At 38.8% G+C, this 21,132-nt stretch overlaps 1 protein-coding gene across 2 annotated transcripts in view; it reads left to right on the top strand.

Moving 5' to 3' along the window:
• Window positions 1-464: 464 nt before the first annotated feature.
• Window positions 465-21,132, top strand: part of ASPH (aspartate beta-hydroxylase) — a 218,742-nt gene continuing 198,074 nt past the window's right edge. The window contains exon 1 of one of the 2 annotated variants that reach the window (XM_030795402.1): window positions 465-901. In XM_030795402.1, the coding sequence (XP_030651262.1) occupies window positions 787-901 (115 nt within the window). In that variant the 5' untranslated portion in view covers window positions 465-786. The remainder of the gene's footprint in view (window positions 902-21,132) is intronic. The other variant, XM_003256030.4, reaches the window with a different exon arrangement.

The following is a 21,132-nucleotide window of genomic DNA, read 5'->3' as shown; positions in this document are numbered from 1 at the left end:
AACGAACTAAATTCCTGCTTCAGCACCAAATGGATGAACTACTATGGTTTAAGCATTGAACTAGTCCTAATATCACCATTCCAGAAATGTCTTAGTATTAATCAGGACAAGAAATAGGGATCTCTTTCGCAAGAAGCGAGACTGCACCCCTTCCTTTCCTTGTATAGGGAAAGGGGACAAAATTCACAGTGAAAGGCCTAGAGGCGGCGCACTCCGCCCAAGGGCGGCCCACGTGTCCACCTACCCCGCACCGCGCCCTGTCCCATCCCTATGGAGCGGGGTCTGCCAACGCTCGCGAGAGCCCTCTCGGCTTCCACGTTTGCCACGTTCCAAAGGACCGAGACAGACTGGAAAGCCGAAAGAGGCTCGCGTTCACAGGCAGCTGCGTAGCGCCCGAACAGCCCTAAGTGAGCAGGGGCGGGGAGCGCGGCAGGGTACCGCCGCCTCGCAAGGGCCCTTGCGATTGGGTCCCAGGCGCCGTCACTCAGCCTTCTGGGGGGCGGGGCGAGGCCGGGAAGGGGCGTGGCCGTCGGGCGGCGAGCCGCGCGCTCTCGCCCCCGCAGGGAGTCACAGGTTCGTACACGCGAGGCCGGGCGCGCGCAGCCGGCACGCGGGTGAAAAGTCTTCCGAGGTGCTGCAGGCGGTGCTGAGGCACAGGCTCTGCTGCAGGAGCAGCGGCCCGAACCCGCTCCAGCGCCCGCCGCCGCAAGCGGCTCCCGCGTCGCTTGTGTACCCCCGCGCACTGAGGGAGTCCACCAGCCCTCATCAGCCCCTGCGGAGCGTGCGATGGCCCAGCGTAAGAATGCCAAGAGCAGCGGCAACAGCAGCAGCAGCGGCTCCGGCAGCGGTAGCACGAGTGCGGGCAGCAGCGGGGGCAGCAGCAGCCCCGGGGCCCGGAGAGGTCAGAGGCCCTGCGGGGCGGGGATCTGGGGCCTCGCCTCGGGGTAGGGAGCCGGCTGGCGCGGCTGACGCTGCGGGTGCATCTCCCGAGGTCCCACCGCGCGCCGCCTCCATCCCCCGCGAGGCTCCTTCTTTAGGCGCCCGGGGCGGAGGCCGCACTCGGCGGGCCTGGCGGGCGGGCGAGGGGCCAGGCGGACCAGGGTCCGAGCCCTCAGGATGGTAGTCTTGGGGAGCCCCTTCCCAGCGGTTCCTTCACCTGCAGGGCGCAGCCCAGACAGAGGTTGCTGAGTGACTGTTTCTTGGCTTTCCGTGGAATTGAACATGAGAGTAAGAGAACAATTTATCCTTTGCCTTGCATGTTTTGGGGAGTTGAAAATGAGCCAAAGTCAGGGAAAGTGAGTTCCTGCCTAACCAGCAGCGTGTCAGAGCAACTCAGAGGAGGTGAAAGTGGGGGCGCCGGGGGGCAGGGGGAGGGAAGAAGTTGGGAGTGATTTGAATGCTCTCGGAAATTATTTTAAATATTTTTGCTTGTATGTAGCTTTCTTAATATGCGCTGCAGTTGCCTTTAAAATATCTTAGAATGTCATGAAATACTGAATGAGCGTCTCTATTTTTACCACTTTTACTTAAAATAAAAATCAATTGGATATTCACCTTTCTCCTCGTCCATGTGCATATCCAGCAGAGAAAACAGATTTTTAAATCTGTTTCGTCTCATATTTCAGTGGTTCTCGGTTTCTTTTATACTTCCTTTGACTCATATTTAGGATATTGAAACTGCAATACACATGTGTATGGAATGTGAGCTGTAAACTTCACTTGAAGTGATTTAGATTCTTTGTTTGCTGAGATCTTCAGATCATGCGTTCATAATATACCAAGAAAACGAATCAGCTGTAGTCAAAGAAGTATTTTCTTTATAGCACTTGTCACTATCTGAACTTGTCTTATTACTTTCATGTGTGTTGTCTTTGGCTCATTCTCTCTGTATCCCCAGCTCCTAGAATGTTCCTTTCCCATAATAGGTGCTCAATAAATATTTGAGCAGTGAATGAATGAATGAATTTAAATGGGGGAAGTAGTGCATTAAATCCATTGCACAAATTTACATTCTAAGGACTAATATTTGTATTCTAAATGTAAAGATGTACACATAGTTTGAAGTTCAATTCAAGCATATTAATTCACCTTTGACGTAAGTAAAAGTTTGTGTTCCTTTTTCACTTGTTCTTAAATGTCACTTAAACCTGCAGAGGGATAGATTAATTGCCTCAACCGACTGAGGCTACTCTTTTTAACATCCCTAAATGAGAAGAACCCATTGTGCCTCTAAGGGCACTAAGCAGAGAAAGCTGATGAACAAGACTTTAATGTTAGTTGTTTTCAAAAGGTTTCTGTAGCTATTTGCCAGAGAAACATATCTTCGTTCCATTTCATTTTTGTGTTTATGAGGAGAGGGCTGATTGCATCTGAGGCAAGTCACTTTATATGGCCTCTTATAGGTGAGAACGAATACTGGGAAATGTGTCTCACGTTTCTATACCTACCCCATAACTATTTGAAGCGTTTTAACAGGCAAGAGATAGGTTTAGGAAATGCAGTAACTTAAATTAACTTCTCCTGACTTTCATACTCAGGCATTTTAGAGCAAACTCTGTCCATATTTGACGATCTACAGCCTTTTAAGCATTTTACACGTTGATTCTCTAATAGTCGTGAAACAGACATAGTATGTAAAAGAATATGTAAAAGGGAAGAATGCCCGTGATACAAAAAAGTTGATATTGGAGCCCTACATGTGACGTAATGAGTATTCTTTATCCGCATATCCGCAGCCTTTTTTTTTTTTTTTTTTTTTTTTCTCCAGTAGATACTGAGCTCTGACTGTGTGCCAGATAGAAGGCACTGGGTATGAAAACCATTTCCTTCCATCATCCTAAACAGTTAAAGTACAGTGTCGTGTATAATAGGCTGTACTCGAAAGATAAAGCCGGCTTTTCTTTTAATGCTGTTTATGTGGTCATTAAAGTATGGACGTTGTGCGAACCATTCCCTTCTACTGGGAAAATCAAAGACTTTTTAGCAGAGTCATACTGTGAGACCCATTTAGTTTCCTGCTGAAATCATACAGATGAGGAAATTAATGCCCAGAAAAGTTGTCGAGTTCACTGAAGGTTGTTTAGTTCTTGGAAACTCAACTAATTACTGGAAGAACCGAGACTAAGAACCCAGGTTTTCTGTTACTCATTTTGCCATGCTTGAATTTTAGGTTCTCTAATATGTAATTGGAGTTGAACTAGATTATCAAGTTTTCTTCTGGCTGTCTCCATGAGTACTACATTTAATTATTGGAGAAAACTATGCTTTTGTCCTATCACCAATTACATTTCCCTTGACAAAAATTATATCTGAAACAGTATTTGAAATTTTAGTTTGAGAAGAAGTATATGTGTTCAAATAGTATGTTTTTTGAGATGTCTTACATTGAGAGTCAGAAAATGGCGGCATTGGTCACATTAAACATTATTATTTCTTAAGTTTTTGTGTAAAAATATGGGGAAAATAGAACCCAGTCATTTGAAACATGCATTTTAGGGAAAAGGTGATTTTTTTTTTTTTTTCCTGGCCAAACTTTGTCTTGGTGGTCATTTTGCAGAAAAGTGATGTTTGGAAGCTGGAATTTGGGGAATTTATATCACAGATTTTTAAAGCAAGTGTCTGCTTTTTATTTACTTCAGCTTAAGCTGAAAAATGATAAAATGGTTTTCTACAGAGATCAATTTTACTTTTTTTTCAGTTTTACTCTTTATAATATAAAAGAAACATGAATAAATTAGACTTCTTACCTTTATTTTGCATATAGAACTGGACTTGCATGGCCAGTTGGGCCCAGGGGAAGCCTTTTTCAAATTTATTGATTTGAAAATAGTTTGGCAAAGAAGGATCATGATGTCCTTTTGGGCTTATTTTGTAGACACTCGTATGTGTAATGTTCTCTGTTTGTTTGTTTAGTTTTTCCCTTTTGAGTATCACCCCTTAAATCCCTGTATCCCTTTTGAGTATTCCCTTTTGAGTATTTCCCTTTCGAGTATTCCCTTAACTCCCTGTATCTCCTAGCAGCTTTCCATCTCTCTGTTTATTTTGTCTGGGTGTCCTGCTACTACATTACCTTCTACCACTAGGTGTCACTGTAGAATACGTCCCCCTTTTAGTTTGAAGCTTGGGGTTACGTAACAGCAGGTTTTAATTATTATTATTATTTAATCCGTCTGTATATACTCAAAACTATTGATAGATAAGCACTTAAAAACTCTTAGCTACTTTTTAACTCTCTCAAGGTGTCTCAGTAGATTGAGCAACCTTTTTGTTTAGGCTTAATTAGAATGAAATACATTCATGAACTGCCTGTAAAACATTAACAGCTTCATTTGATGAGTATTTGTGATTTAGAAACACACTTCTGAGTTTAGTTTAGCTTCTTTTTTTCTTTCTACTTTGAGTGTCTCTTAGATTACTAAGTAACTGAGGGATACAATACACTGCTGATTGCATTGTGGAGCCCTTGAATGAAGAGGCCCTAGCAAAATTTTCTTTCTTTAGCCAAAGACCATCAGAGCCAATTGCTTAATCCTCCATTAGTCATTCTAAGATGAAAAGATAGGAAGACCATAATTCTTCCGTTGCAAGAACCATCAGCTGTTTTGTGTTCAGTTCAATAGCATTTTGTCCATCCTGACCAGATCATATGAAACCAAGCACTAAATAATGTCCTGAGGGAGTTTATGAACACATTTTCCAAAGACCAGTTAACCTCTAGTGGTCTGTGGAAGTGAAAGTTCTATATTGTGGACTATATTTTAGTCTTGCTTTAAAATAATCTGTCTCATAGAGATTATTAGAAAATGAATGTATGACATTTTCATTTTCAGCCAATTAGCAACAGAGGAACTTGAATAAAGGCTCATAGGGTCTATCCATCTTGTTGTTAGTTAATATCAGATACTTAGCCCCTGAGCTCTCTGGTTCCAATAGAAAAACCCTTTTCTCCAGAAGGCTAGTGCAGTTTGGGAGAAAGAATATGATGACCTGGATCATATCTGTGCAAGAATCAGAACCAAGAATCGCTAAAAATCTCTGTTCCTAGCCTCCTTAAATGTAAAGAATTATGATCTATTTTCTTTTCAGAGTTTTGATATCACTAATACTGATTTCATATGCCTTTGTGTTTCTCAGTTTCCGTTAAAGTACGTCTAATTGTAGGGGTGAGTGCAAAACTTTGGAGACTATAAAAGTGTAGATGTCATCAGGGCATTGTATGCTTTGACTTTTTTGATGATTTATTCTTATTTATTTATTTATTTTTATGTTCCGTAGCATCTTTGTGTTAAGTAAAATGTATATTCTTGAGATAGAGTTTATACTATGCTTTGAGGAGTACTTGATACATTTCTGTCAGCTTCTGGAGGTGTAAGTATCCATTTGCACATCAACTTTCAAGTTGGTGATTTGCCCTTAATGGCTCATAAATCTGTAACATTATTTTATCTTACCCAGGCTCAGATATATTTAGTCTTTTGAGGTAATTCCAGCCACTGTTTTAATATCATGAAAATATGCAGCTTAGTTTGTGGCTTAAATACTTCCATATCACCTCTAAATGGCTTGACTTCATTCTGTACCAAGGTACAAAAATGTTTTTCAAATGAACTTCTCTTTAATAAACCCTGTATGTACATATAAGCTATCTACACCCCACCTAAATCTCCGGGGAAAAGCCTCAGCCATCTATCGGGAAATGTGGAGGTGCAAGGGCTGCTTGCTTCATTATCTGCTGCCAGTGTCTGCTCTGCACTGCACACGTGGGTGTGATGAGTTTCTCTGGTTCGGTCCTGCAGCTCTGGCCATTTTTATTAGAGGACTAAGGATTCAGGATGTTCTTTTCTTCCCTGTGTACCACTGTGGGAGTATAGTCTGGAGGCCAGTGCTTTAACTTTTTTTAAATTGTGCTTTCTTCTGGTACTGCTGGGAGCCAAGATGGTATTTTCTTGTGAGTCATTATTTTTAAAATTTTAGTATTTGATTCCCCTGATATGAGGGATGCTTCAGGCTTTTGTTCTGCATTTGATCTTTGTTTTTCAGGGATGTGTCTTGGTTACCTTTGGCTGATGTGGTTATCTTTTAACGGCAAATCACCAAATGTAATTTAGTTCCTATCAAATTGGCCACAGCTGAGGACAAATTTGGTCTAGATAACCTATTAGACTCAAAGGAAATGTTGAGCTCCCTTGGTGAATAACTCTTTTTAAAAAGAAAATCATCTTTTGAAGGATCTGGGCTATTCAGCCCCCTGTAAGATCCAGGTCACTTGCCTAGTCATGTGACTGTCATCATCTGCCGTAGATAGCATGTGTGCTGCAGAGCGGAGAGTGTTGGTGAACTGACTTGGTTGAGGTGTTGGGGGCTGGGGGGTGGGGGTGGTTGCTGTCCAGTTATAGTAAGGTTTCCAAGGGCAACCACTATCTCTGTACTTGGAGAAATGCCAGCACTTCTCTCCTACGTGTGCCCACACGTTGAACCCAGTGACTCATCCTGCACTTAAGACCCCAAGGATCTGTCTTAAATTTAAAATAGGAGAATATCCTTTGATAATTTTATTTCACAACCAGCATTGTTGTAACTGCCTTTTCTCATATTTTACATAGGTTTGACAGCTATTTCTACCATTCCATAGTGCAGAGTCACTATTATTTTGTTGTTCTATCCTGTCTGTAACTTCTTTTTCTTATTTATTATTATTCTAATACACAGTTTTTGTCCCTATCTTTCACAGGCTGCTTTCATTTTCAGTTTTCTTGGTATACTGGAAAGACTCTTTTGGTCTTAGTTTCACTTGTAAATTTTATTTAGGACAGTTAATTTTTTAACTTACATAAACCTCAAAATCTGTGTTGTAAATATTTGTTGAAAGAATATCCAGCATTTAACTTTACTTTTCCATTCTTTGAATCAAGTCAATTTGTATATGATGCTTGTCACTGAGTTTTTGTAAGTTGTTTCATGGATTTTCTTTTTGGCAGAGAGCTAGTTCTCTAACCTTTATAATAAAAATATTTCTATGTATTGCTCTTTAAAATTGTATGTATTTGAAATAGTACATATTTAAGCCTATAAATAATTGTAGAGAGTAATGCAGTGGATACCCATCTACCGACCATATAGGTGAAGAAATGAAACATTATCAGATTCCTAGATTTTCCTCTCCTGTGGTATTCCTTCCTAACCATTGTTAAACATTTTATGGTAGTCATTATCATAAATACAGGTATATATGCACAAAATAATATATAACATGTTGCACATACACATTATGTATCCACACATGTTAACTATATCTATTGTTAAATCAATGTATTTGAAAACTGCTCAGGAAGTATATCTATATCCCTATGTGTAGAAATACACCTATACACACACACACACATATATGTATATATACTGTATAGCATGTATTAAAAGTTTTGTGAACAGGCTTCTACTTGGCATACTATTTTGACACCATTTGTTTGAAATTCCTCCAAACTCCAGTTCTTTATTTTCACGTATGTAGTTCTACACCATATGAATATGCCTTGCTTTTCATTTAGCCATCCTATCACAGGCCACTTTTTTTCTCTCAAATAATGCTGCCCTGAACATGTATGTGCCTATCTCTCCCCATGGGTACATGTCTGAGTGTTTTTCTAGGGCATAATCTGGAATTGGAATTGTGGGTCATAGAAAGTACACACATTAGACTTTACTGGATATTGCCATTTTTTAACCCCGAAGTGGTTGTATCAACTTACAGTTCTGCCCCTAATGAATAAGAGCTTGTTCTGTGCCATCATCACATTATCAACATTTGGTGAAGTTTGATATTTGCCAGTTGAGTGGGTGTGAAGTAGTACTTGAGGGTTGAAACTTGCATTTTTCTAATTACTAGTGAAGTTACTGGTAAGAGTAGCTTTGTGTTTCCTCCTTTGAATTGCCTGTTAGTACATCTTGCCTATTTTTCTGTTTTTGTTTTGTATTTGTAGTATTGATAGGTAGAATTTTTTTTTATATCCTGAACCTTTTGATTATTTGTGATAAAGGACTTCTCCTAGTCTGTGATTACTCATATTTTCATTTTTTATGGTATACGTTGTTGAACAGAATTTTAAGATTTTAATATATTAATAGAATTTTTCTATTTTGTACTTTATGGTTCACACCTTTATACTTTTTGTAAGACACATAACACAGATGTCATGAATTATTCTTGTATTTTCCTCTAAAAGATCTGAAACGTTGCTTTTTTACATTTAGATCTCTGAACTACCTGGTGTAGCATTTTATTGTATATTTTGTTATTAGGGATCTAATTCAGTATTTTTTTTTTTTAAGGGCCAATGAAAATGTCCTGTACTGTTAGTTGATTTGTCATCTTTTTCCCGTAGTCTGCAGCATCACCTCTTGTGTATGAATACATCGGGCTCTATTTTGTTCCAGGCATGTAGAAGCAACACCAAACTGAGTTGCTCACTATAGCCTTGTAATGAGTCTACCTATCTGATAGGGCATGTCCTTCTACCCTGCCTTTTTCACTATTGTGTTTGCTGCTTTGGGACATTTCCTCATCCGTTTCTCTAGATTTTAGAATCTGCTTATCAAATATGTTCATGAAAAATATTTGAGAATTTTTACTGGCATTGTATTGAATCTATAGAATAATTTGGGACAAATACGGATGTTTATAATACTGAATTTTCTTATACATGCACCTGGCCGGCTGGCCTGCTTTCTCTTCTTTCTTCTTTCTTTTTCTTTCTTCTTTTTTTTTTTTTTTTTTTTTTTTTGAGACAGGGCCTCACTCTTTCACCCAGGCTGCAGTGCTGTGGCAGCCTTGACTTCCCAGGCTCCAGTGATCCTCTGACCTCAGCCTCTCCCGTAGCTGGGACTACAGGCATGCACCACCATGCCTGGCTAATTTTCATATTTCTTGTACAGATGGGGTTTTGCCATATTGGCTTGTCTGCTCTCAAACTCCTGGGCTCAAGTGGTCTGCTCATCTCAACTTCCCAAAGTGCTGGGATTACAGGTGTGAGCCCTGCGCCTGGCCTATAATTTCTTAAGTATTTAAGTCTGACAATTTTTATAATCTTATTTGAAAGTCATATACAACTTTTATTAGATTAAGTCTGGGTACTTTATATTTTAAAAAACATTTTCGATAGTATTTTTAAATTAACATTTCTTAATGAAACTTTAAAAATATGTATCCAAGTTGAAAGAGTTCTGTAATGACTCCACCACGTAGATGCTACAGCAGTTAACATTTTGATAGATTTGCTTTAATAGATTTGCTTTGTCATGTCTACCAGTCAATCTTATTCTTTCATGCTTTTCAAAGTAAGTTGCAGGTATTAGTATATTTCACTTTCGTAAACATTTACGTGTGCCTGTAGCTCACTAGAGCTTAGCATTTGTTTGTTTGTTTTTTTCCCTGTGAGGTAAAATTTTCACATAGTGAATTGCACAAATTTTAGTGTCTGATCTGAGGAGTTTTTAGATCCATTTCTACTTTTGTAAAACAACAACCTAATAGGATAGAGAGTATTTTCATCACCCTGTAAAGTTCTCTCAAGCCCTTTTCTTGCCCCCACCTCTGCCATCAGAGGCAGCCATTGTACTACATTTTTTGATCATAGATTAGTGTTTTCTATTCTAGAACTTCTTTTGCAAGTACTTTTTTTTGTAAAGTCTTCTTTCACTCAGCATAATATTTTTGAGTTCATTTATGTTGTATACACAGTCACTTGTTCCTTTTTATTGTCAAATAGTATTCCAGTGTCTGACTATAGCACAATTTGTTTAAGCTTTTATTTTAGGTTCAGGGGTACATATGCAGGTTTGTTATATGGGTAAATTGCATGCCACGGGGGTTTGGTGTACAGATAATTTTGTCACACAGGTAATAAGCTTAATACCTGCTGAGTAGTTTTTTTGATCTTCACCTTCCTCCCACCCTGTACCCTCAAGTAGGCCCCAGTGTCTGTTGTTCCCTTCTTTGTGTCCATAGGTGGTCAATGTTTTGCTCCCACTTATAAATATTAATAAGAACATGGTTCTCTGTTCCTGTGTTAGTTTGCTTAGGATAGTGGCCTCCAGCTCCATTCATACTGTATAGCACACTTTTTTAACTCAATCTTTTAATGGTGGACACTTGGGCTATTCCTAGTTTTGGGTTATTATGAATAAAATTCTATGAATATTATAGAAGCCTTTTTTGACATATGTTTTTATTTCTCTTGAGCAAGAGAGGGATTACTGGGCTATAGGGTAGGTGTATGTTTAGTTTTATCAAGAAACTGTTAAACTCTTTTGCAGAGTAGTTGTACAATATATTTTATACTCCCACTGACAATGTGTGGAATTGGTTGTTCTACATATGTACCAACATTTGGTGGTGTCAGTCTTTTTAATTTTAGCCATTCTGGTGGGTGTGTCATGGCTTCTTACTGTAGTTTACATTTGCAATTCCCTGATGAATAATGATGTCAAGCACTTTTTCTTGTGCTTATTGGCTATACTCATTATCTTTAGTGAAGTTTCTCTTTTGCCCATTTCTAATTTTATTGTTTTTGGTTGCTGAGCTGTAATTCTTTATGTATTCTGGATAGAAGTTCTTTTCAGATATGTATAGCACATATTTCTCCCAGTCTATAACTTACATTTTTTTTATTTTTAATGCTGATATTTATTTTTTCTTTTCTGTTTTTGCTTTCTGTGTTCTAAGAAACTGCACGTTCTCAAGTCTCAAAGCTATCTTCTTTTATTTTCTTCTAGAAGTTTTATAGTTTTAGTTTTTATGTTTGTCTATGAGCATTTTCACATTAATTTTGAATTAGATTTATATTTTTCTATATGGAATTTCAGTTCTAGCACCATGTGTTGAAAAGACTTTGCTTTCATTATTGGATTGCTTTTGGTGCCTTTGTCAAAAAGCAAATGACAGTGTAAGTATAAATCTGTTCCTGAGCCCCTCTGTTTTTTTGTTATCTGTTTGTCCTTATGCCTTTATCACAGAATCTTGATTACTCTAGCTATGCAGTAAGTATTAAAACTAGGTAGTGTAAATCCTCCTACTTTGTTGTTCCTTTTAAAATAGCTCTAAATAGTATAGATACTTTGTGTATCCATATACATTTTAGAATCACCTTGTCAATTTCCACAGAATAAAGCATGCTAGGGTTTATGATTAGGATTGTGCTGACTCTGTAGATCAACTTTGAGAGCATTAATCACAGTGATATTGCACATTCTAATTTATGGTAGTGGTATATTTCTTCATTTGTTAGGTTTTTAGTTTCCTTCTGCCTGTTTTTTTTGTAGATTTTGCTATGGAGATCTTTTTACGCATTTTTTTGTTAAACAGTTTTCTAAATATTTTGTATTTTGTGATAATATTAGAAATCGTATTTTTAAAATTTCATTTTCCCATTATTTGCTGCTAGTATGTAGACATAGAACTGTTACATACACCTTATATCATGTAGCTTTGCTAAATTCATTTATTCTAGTAGTTTTTTTTAAAGAAAATAGATTCTTTGGGATTTTCTATGTAAATATCATGAAGCCCATTAATAGAAACAGTCTTACTTCTTTTCCAGTCTTTTCTTGCCTTACTGCACTAATTAAGATTTCCAGTATCATGTTGAATACCAGTGATGAGAGTAGACATCCTGGCTTTGTTTCTGATTTTAGTGGCAAAGTATTTAGTATTTTACCATTAAATAAGTAAAATATTAACTCAGGATGTTTTGTAGATCCTTTTAATTGGATTGGGGAAATTTGTATTTCTAGGTTGAGAATTTTGTCAAATACTTTTTCTCACTCAAAGTCCCACTTGGTTGATTTGAATTGTCCTTTTTATATATTGCTTTATTTGCTAATATTTTGTCAGCAATTTTGCATCTGTGTTTATGTTAGATGTGGGTCTGTAATTTCCTTCCTTTTTCCCTCTGCTCCTCTCCTCTCCTCTTCCCCTGCTTCTCCTTCCCCCCTTACTTCCTTAAGAATTATGATTAGTATGGAATATTTTCTCTGCACCTATTGATATTATATATTTGGTTTTTCTCCTTCCATACTTCAGATGGCAAATGATAACAATAGATGCCCTAATTTAAAACCATCCTTACATTTCTGGGAAGAATCCAGCATGGTGGTTTTATATATTTTCAGTATTATTGGATTAGTTAATAGATCCATGAGTAAAACTGACCCAACATTTTCTTTCCTGGTTTTGTTATCAAGGTCATATTCTAGCTGCATAAATGAATTTAGGAAGATTTCTTCTTTTTCTGTTCTTTGGCATAGTTTGTATAGAAGTAGTTATTTGGGGGCTGGGCGCGGTGGGTCATGCCTGTAATCCCAGCACTTTGGGAGACCAAGGCTGGTGGATCACGAGGTCAGGAGATCCAGACCATCCTGGCTAACACGGTGAAATCCTGTCTCTACTAAAAATACAAAAAAAATTAGCCTGGTGTAGTGGCGGGCTCCTGTAGTCCCAGCTGCTCAGGAGGCTGAGGCAGGAGAATGGCGTGAACCCGAGAGGCGGAGCTTGCAGTGAGCCGAGATTGCACCACTGCACTCCAGGCTGGGAGACAGAGCGAGACTCTGTCAAAAAAAAAAAAAAAAAAAAAAAAAAAAAAAAAAAAAAAAAAAAGAAGTAGCTGTTTGGTAAAACTCATTCAAACCTTTTTGTCATTTTACCCCCACACTGGGTGAGGTGTGGGTAGACATGAGGGGAAACTGCTTTGCTTTTTAAATGTTTACAGGACTATTTAAAATTTCTGTGTCTTCTTGAGTTAGGATTGCTGTGTTATATTTTCTCTTGGTAGGTACATTTGAGTAAGTTATATTTTCTAAAAGTTTTCTGTCTTTGAAGTTTCAAACTTACTGGCAAAAAGTTGTATGTGGTTTTAGTGCTTCTTGTAAACAGAATATAGCTATTGTATGTCTAGTATTACCTTGTAATAAAATTCCATTTAAAATGACTAAATACTAAGTTTCTGTAAATCGTAGCTATTTCAGATACTAAGAATGTTTTGCTAAGTTTATTAAAGTAAAAATCCTTTATAAAATACATGGGATATTCTAACATCTGTGAAAAGGTAAGCCATTTAATACTGGTAATTTGGTTTAATTGACTTGATATGCTGCTCATTTTCCTCCTTAAATGGTAATAACTAGCAATAGGTACATTGGTTTGTTAAAAATTGAACTTTCTTCATGACTAAAATATAGTGCTTATTTTCTTGAATCTTAAGATTTATTTGATTATTTGGTGGTTTCTAGCTGGTCAATCTGTTTAGTTGTAACCAGTAAATATATCTGGAGACCTAGGGAGCCTGGCATGGATCCAAACATAGCCCAATGTTTCAATCACTTATTTGCTTTGTAACATTATAGTGGTAGAACATTTTTAAAATGAAATTAACTTATATGAAGGTGGAAAACTCTTAAGCCTCTTGTATTTATTTTATAGTTTTTTTCTAGAAGTAGTGCACTATTTGTGTTAATAAGTACCCAAGCTAATTTTTAGAATTATCTTGTTATCAGTGAGGCATTTAAGATGACTGGGTAGGATAGAGTAATGTTGAGTAAGAGCACAGTTCACTAGCTTAAGTACTTTTACTGATTTGGAGTAAACTTGAAATAAACTATGTATGTTCAAGACCTTCCTGCTCAGCTGGTCCTTCACCAATGCCTTGTGGTCTTAGTGTGCTTTTAGTTTATGCTTATTCATATTTTCAACGCCAGCTATTTCACATCTTCAACTTCAGCCAATATCTTACTATTTATCTTTCAATTGTGGCAGATGGCTCCCTGCCATTTTGCAGAGAAACCAGAGAACATTCTTTAAGAGCTCCCTCATTTGTTGGATGGTTGGTAGGGATTGGCCTTTGAGTTGCCTGACAATGGGGGCCTACTGAGGTGAGGCTGGTTACAGTTCCCTAGTATAAGATCTTATGGGTAGACAGGATCTGAAGCCAGTGCAGTTGAGAATCTTGTAGAGGGATTGCTCCAATTTGGATGCAAAAGTATCCAACAACTGAGTTTTGGGGATACATCTTATCATAGTTTGGTAAAGCCTCTTTTCTTTCCTTACACTGAAGAGGAGACCTAGAAGGGCGATGGCTGAGTGGAGATAAGCCAGCATCACAGTTAGAACATATTAATCTTGGCAGTCACAGCTATTAGGGACCTTTGGGTCTCCACCCACCTAAGGGAAAGGCGAAGACTGGGGCAGGAATGCTGGGCCTCTCTGAGGAACCCCTAGTGGACTGGGACACCATTTTCTCATACATCTTGAGCCATTACTTCTGAGAATTCTCCTTCTGAATTCCTTCCTTTTGTTTTTCTCATGTAGAGAAAAACAAAACAAAACCCACAAAAACCTCCTTTTACTCTGACTACTCTACCCAGCCAAATATTACAACTGAGTAGTGTGGGTCCCTTTTTTTCTCTTCTTCCCTTCAAATGTTTCTGTCCAAAGTCAGCAGACACTACCTTAGTAGTAAATCCACCGAATTCTTCTTGTTCCTTTGCTTTATCTATTCCTTAAAGGATAGTCTTCCCAGGATTTTTGCTTGAGATCTTCTAATCCCATGCTGCATGCTCTTCATAACTTTAACTGCAATCTACTGATAACTCCCAATTCTGTAGCACTGCTGAGCTACAGACTGAAATAACAGTAATGATAGAGAAAAAACATAGCTACCACTGAGTGCTAGCTACACATCACACATTGTATATTTCCTTCTGTTTTAGCATTTTATTCTCACAGTAATTATCTCAATTCCTTTTTTTTTTTGTAGGTGAAGAACTAGTAGGTTAATTTGTCAAAGATCATGGAGCTATTAAAAATTGAAGCTGGAGGTCTCAGTTCTGACTCTAAGGCTACTTTAGTTGAATATTTTAGGTTCTTGTTAGTTGTTACTTAAATTACTCATAACTTGTTTTATTTCATCCTTCTGTCACAGTCATCTTTATAAAGTGGAAATTAGATCCTGTCCACTTCCTTTTTTGAAAATCTCAAGTAGTGTCCTCAAAGTACTCAAGATGCAGTTCAAATGCCTAAGTATAGAGGAGGCTCTTCATGATCCTCTCTTACACTGTCTGCCTCCTCCTCTTTATATTAATGCTTCAGACATATTAAATCACTCTGTAGCCTCAGTATCTGCACATCGCTAGTTCTTCTAGGACAGCTCACCACCTTACCTTTCCCTGTCTGACTCCTATATTTCCTTCCAGATTTAGTTCCCTCATCATTTCTTCCCTATTCTCCCTTCTCCTCCCATAGACTGCATTTGGTAACCCCTCCTCCCCTCCCTGACCCTGTACCGTTGTAATCATATGATTCCTTCAACAGATGAAAATGTGAGCAAATCATGATATTAGACAACAAAGCAGCATCAGGCTGAATGAGACCCAGGTATTAGCTCTGCCGCTTACCAGTTTTTGACCTTGAGTAAGTCATCAAACCTAAGCTCCTTTATATTTTTCTCCGTCTTTAAAATGAAGATGATGATACTTACATCATAGTTATGAGGATTCACTATAAAGTGACTTGTAAATACAGTTATTGAATGTGGTGGTGGTGATATTACCATGAACAAAACAAATACTTTGTTTTGTACTGTAAAGATCTGTTGTCTTTCATTCCTGCTTGATTAAGAGGGGACCATCTATGTTACTGATAGATATCAGACTCAAACTCACATAAATAATTAGGTAATTTATTTCATTTAAAAAGAAAACTAAATGTAGGGCTGGTTCCAGTTGTGGTATGATCTGTGGCTCAAATGTCTTCAAGGACTCACATTCCTCCAGCTTCTCACTCTTATTCTCAGCAAAGGTATCATCCCAAGGCTGATTCCCTTGTAGGTTCTAGATGGCAGCCAGTGGCAGCTGGGATTGCATACTTCCTTGTTCACATTCAGCAGAAGGAAAGGGGCCTCTCTTTCTATTTTGCTGAGAGCAGACTCCTTGCTGCTTCTTAGTATGTATGAGCTTAGTCCTGCCTGTATGATCCAGGCTGTGGAGGGATTACCATGATGGTTTGAACCAAGGGTTGGCGCTGCTGGGCATATAGTCACTGTTGCAACTACTCAAGGGTTGACATTGTTGGCCAATCTTTGTTGCAGCCATTAAACTTGGCTGTTGTAGCATGAAAGCAACCATAGACAAGCAGATCAGTATGACCATTTCCCGATAAAACTGTATTTAAGGCCACTGAAATTTGAATTTCATAGAATTTTCCCATGAAATTTTCTTCTTTGATTTCTTTTCAACTCTTTTTAAAAAGTGAAACCATTCTTAGGACCTGATCCATACAAAAAACATGAAATATGCTATAGTTTGCTTCCCTGGTTTAGAGGAATTGCTGGGGCTAGGAGAGTTACTGCTAATGTTTGATATAGGTGAGCAATATATATATATATATATATATATTTTATATCTTTAATGCCTGAATGGCTTCCTGGACATAGTAGATTCTCAGTATTTAATAGTTTATGAGTAATGATTATCACAGTAGGTACTCAGTCCACAAAATGATACTCAATAAATGTTGGAATTGACAAATACAAATAAAGTCATATTTCCCTCTACTAGACCAAAAGGACATTGGGGTAGGAGTAACTGTTTTTGTGTCCTCTACACTGCCTCGAATGTGTAAGTACTCAAAAATTATGTTTGGCATGGGTAGATTTTTTTAGGTTTATGTTATGGGCAAGAGCACAAACAAAAAACATCCTGTTGATGTTTATAAGAGTTGGAGCTAAGGAAACAACAAAGTGATAAGAGTGTGTATACTTCATTGTAATAGAAAATTGTTTCAGTGGGTCAAGGTCATTAAGTAATAGGTCCTGTTTAAGCACCATGCCAGTAGTTTCCACACAGTAAGCTTTTGGAATCCTACCAATAGGAAGCTGTTGTGCAGCCATGACAGCCATTCCCAATGCTTTGTCATCCGTAATTCATTGTCACTGGGAAGCGGGTTGGGCAGAAGCAGGCATTTTATTTGTTCTGCCTTTTTGTGAAATTAGAAAATGCTGCTTATTTTGCAAAATTTCAACTTTTCTCTCACTTTATTTTTAAACATGACTCAAGGATAGACTTAAAATTATTCATGTGAATGCTGAAGTATGGAGTAATTTGCCAAATTTTTCTTCCATTTTTTTTTTGGTTTTGGCTTTAAAATTCTTTGTAAGAATTTTGACAATTTCCTCCTTGACATGAGGTTATAATTTGTCAATTTTGATTAAAAAATATAAACAACGGGTTGTGCAAGGCTAATGTTTGTAAAAAAAAAAAAGTTTGGAACTGATTTATACTTTAGAATGCTGTATCTTTAAAATTCCAAGATTATGGTTCTCCCCAAATGACTATTTGCATGTATATTGTCCCATGTATCCTTTATCCTGATGTAATACTTACCAAAGGGAGTTTTAATTGCCTTTTAATTTTTCTCTTCCACTGGACTATAAGCTAAATGGCCTCTCTTGTTCATTGCTGTAGCACAAAGTAGGCATTTAAAGAGTATTTATTGAATGGTTGAATATCTGAGTGCTTGGAGAAAACCATGGAAGCCATTAAAAATTTACCATTCTGAGATTTTTGTGTCTTAAAACCCACATTGGCCCACAGGCTGAAAGAACCTTGTTTTGCTGATCTGAATTTTATGTTGGCCAGAAATGTTCTAGTTAAAGCAATACTTTTATCCAGAAAGGTATTAAAACTATTTAACCATTGCTATGTGAGAGATACTCATGGCCTGTTCAGGACAGCACTTGCACAACATATCTTGCTTCTGCCCAAACATGGCTTACCTATAACTTGCATGGAACTTGAAGACCAGCCTTTGTAGCTCACCAGATCTTTTTGGGGCCTTACTCCTGTCAACCTCAAGCCTCAGACTAGGTTATTCCAGAACACAGCCAAGAGACCAGTGTTTGAAACAGTGTTTGATGCCTTCCAGCACAGATAGTGGGGTACTTGGTGATTTTTATTCTGGGTAACCTCAGCCTGGGGAAAGTAGGGGGTGTATTTGATGAAGTTGGAGCTGAAAGAGGGATGTGGAGGGGGTTTAGAGCATAAGTCATTGAGAGTACGGTGAAGGGGTCAGCTCTGAGCATGGTAGTGACACTGGCCATCACTTTGGTTCTGAATTGCCGTGTGGGTGAGAGGAGAGGCACAGACAGGCAGCCAAGTCAGGGATGAAGCTGACAGTGCCAGCTGCACCTGCCCTGGCCATTTCTATACCCAGAGTGACCTTTCTTCTGTTCTGTGGTTTTCTTTTAAAAATACTCCATTTAGGTTAGATTTACTTTTTCACTGATACAGAACAAAAATAACTTGTGTTTATATTTTAGATTTTTGTGGGGATAAGTTGTAAACTCTCCAGTGAGATTAATGAGCTCTGCTCAGTAGGAAGGGGACACAAGAGTAAAATCTCATGCTGGCCTCTGGAAACTCACAGTAGGATGGGCTACAGAGAGTAAGTATGTGTTGAATTGTTGAATGAATGAGATGTGCGTGATCAAGGAGGAGGGAAAAGAAGACTAAGATGAAGGAAGAGGCTGAGGCTCGTCAGAAGTCTCAAAATTACAACCCCAACCAATGCTTTTTGTATATAACCTTTGGGGAATTAAGAAAATTAGAAGAGGTTGCAAAGACACTCAAGAGGCAAATGTCCCATTTTTATTAAAGGAAAGAAAAATAGATTCAGAGCAAGTATAAATGAATGTTTCATGGCAATCCTAGGCAAATTCTAGAATTAAAAATTATTCGTAAGTGCTCAAAAAAGAAAACTGTGAACGCTTGGAGACACTACAGGTTTACCATGGAGGTTGCTTTAGAAAAAATTAAGCATTCCTGTAGGCTTTGTAGACTGACTGATTGGTCAGAATACAATCTTGTAATTTTTCCTAACTTCACCAAGGCATTTAACGCCATCTCTGAAAATCTCCCTGTGCCTAAGATGGTAAACATTGGCCAGGTACAGTTTGAACCTGCTGACTGCAGAACTGTATCGAAAGAACGCTGATTTAATGAGTTGATGTTAACCTCAAGAGAGTGCTGATTTAATGGGTTGATGTTAACCGCAAAAGAAGCCATTCCAATTAATGCTTATTAGCTGTTGTTTTGGCACAAAGCTGTGAGGGAAATCTAGTATCCAGAAGTAAAAATTCTATACAAAGGGATGACTGACCCTGAAAGCGGGCTTGAAAGGGTTAACTCAGTTTTGCAAAGCAAATTCACTGTAGAGAATAAGCTGAAAGAAGTTGGAAGTGGTAGGTATTAATGGTTTTTAAAAAGGCCTAGATTTTTGTTGTTGTTGTTGTTGTTTTTAAATGCCTGCAGTCTCAGAGGGAGTTGCCTGCATAACGTGGCTGACCAGAAAAGCCCCTTTGGTAGTTAGTGTTATTACCAGAGTGAGGGGTGCACATCCGACTCTGTGATGGTCACACTGCATCTGGAACGTGGCTTGAGTTGGGGGGTTGCAGGTTAGGAGGGACAGTGATGGAGGTTGACAGAGGAGCCTCCTCCGGACAGGCCGTTGGGTAAGGGTGTGTTAGCCCACTGTGAGGGAGGAGTGAAAACCCTCTCCATGGCTGGCCTGGAGGGGAGTCCTCCTCAGGGGCATCACTATCCCCAAGTGTCTCAAGCAGCGGTCCCAGACCTTGGCACCAGGGACCAGTTTCATGGAAGACAATTTTTCCATGGATGAGGCGGGGAAGTGGGGAAGGGGCAGATGGTTTTGGGATGAAACTGTTCCACCTCAGGTTGTCAGCCATTAGATTCTCATAAGGAGCGTGCAACCTAGATATCCCTCACCTGCACAGTTCACGGTAGGGTTTGTGCTCCTGTGAGAATCTAATGCCCCCGCTGAGCTGATAGGAGGCGGAGCTCGGGCGGCAATGCTTGCCTGCTGCTTACCTTCTGCTGTGCAGCGGGTTCCTCACAGGCCATGGTCCGGAATCATTCCATGGCCTAGTTGTTGGGGACCTCTGGTCTAAAGGTTTCCACGTGGCAGAGGAGTTGGATTTATTCTTCCATTGGAATTTGACGTGAAACTTGCAGAATCCGGTTGGGAATGTGCACCAAGCAGTTAGAGATGTTATCTTGAGCAGCGCAAGTTCAGAGATAACCAGGCCTGTGCATGTTTGTGTCTTTCCATGATGTCAGACTTTTATTGATGCTATTTCAATCACAAAAGCCACGAGCTACATGGAGTTCTGAAAGAAGCAGTTCTCCTTAGTATTTCCAGTTCACTTGGTGGTCAGAGCCACAGGCACACAAACTCATGCCACTCAACAAGACAGTCAGTATTGCAAACCGTACATAATAGAATACTTAATCAATATGTAAATGTTCCGGATTAAACACTCCACAGCAAAGTAACATTTAACATCAAAAGAAAGAGAATAAGAAAGAGTTAACAAACCAGTCTGGGGAGAGCAACGTGGACAGAAAAATAGCCCAGTCTGGACCAGGTGGTTTGTAGGTCTTGCAAGGAAGAGTCTCTGCTGTGGGCAGAGTCTTCAGCATCAGAGGCCTGGTGGTTGTCACAGGCGATTGCAAGATGGTGTCTTTGAACACGGCTGTTTTGAGCTGCTGAAGTTGTACTGTTTTTATGGCCACAGAGTCCTCTGGTGAGGACTGATGGTGGAAGAGTGTGCTGGGTTATACCCTTATCTTGTTGGATACAGTCTTTACTGATTAGACAAAACATCTGGTCCCTGTTGGCAAGATACCTTTTAAAATGTAAGACGGAGTCTTTTTCTAAGATAGAGCTACTTGTATCAAGAGTGCCTGACACAGATGTGTAAGCAGAACTTGTGTATATGAGACATCAAGTGGAGTAAATGTTCCCTTTGGTTTTTATTGTTTGAGGCTGAATGGTGTAATTTCAGGCCTGGTTTAAGAGACTGACCCTTGACTTCTCTTTTTTAAAACCCAGTTTGTTTGTTTGTTTGTTAATTATATTTCTTCAACTGTTTGTTTTGAACCTTTTAAGCCTATGTAACAGCAAAAAGATTAGTTCATGAGTCTCTTCTACTATTCACTGGATTTGCCTCTGTCTTTTTGGCTTTCCTGGTTTCTTCTCTGTGAAAGTAAGCTACAGTCATCCTGGCAGCGTAA

Source organism: Nomascus leucogenys, chromosome 16 (assembly GCF_006542625.1).
Source record: "Nomascus leucogenys isolate Asia chromosome 16, Asia_NLE_v1, whole genome shotgun sequence".
Lineage (NCBI taxonomy): Eukaryota > Metazoa > Chordata > Mammalia > Primates > Hylobatidae > Nomascus > Nomascus leucogenys.
The sequence above is the reverse complement of the archived record's forward strand: the minus strand, read 5'-3'. Positions and strand labels throughout refer to the sequence as shown.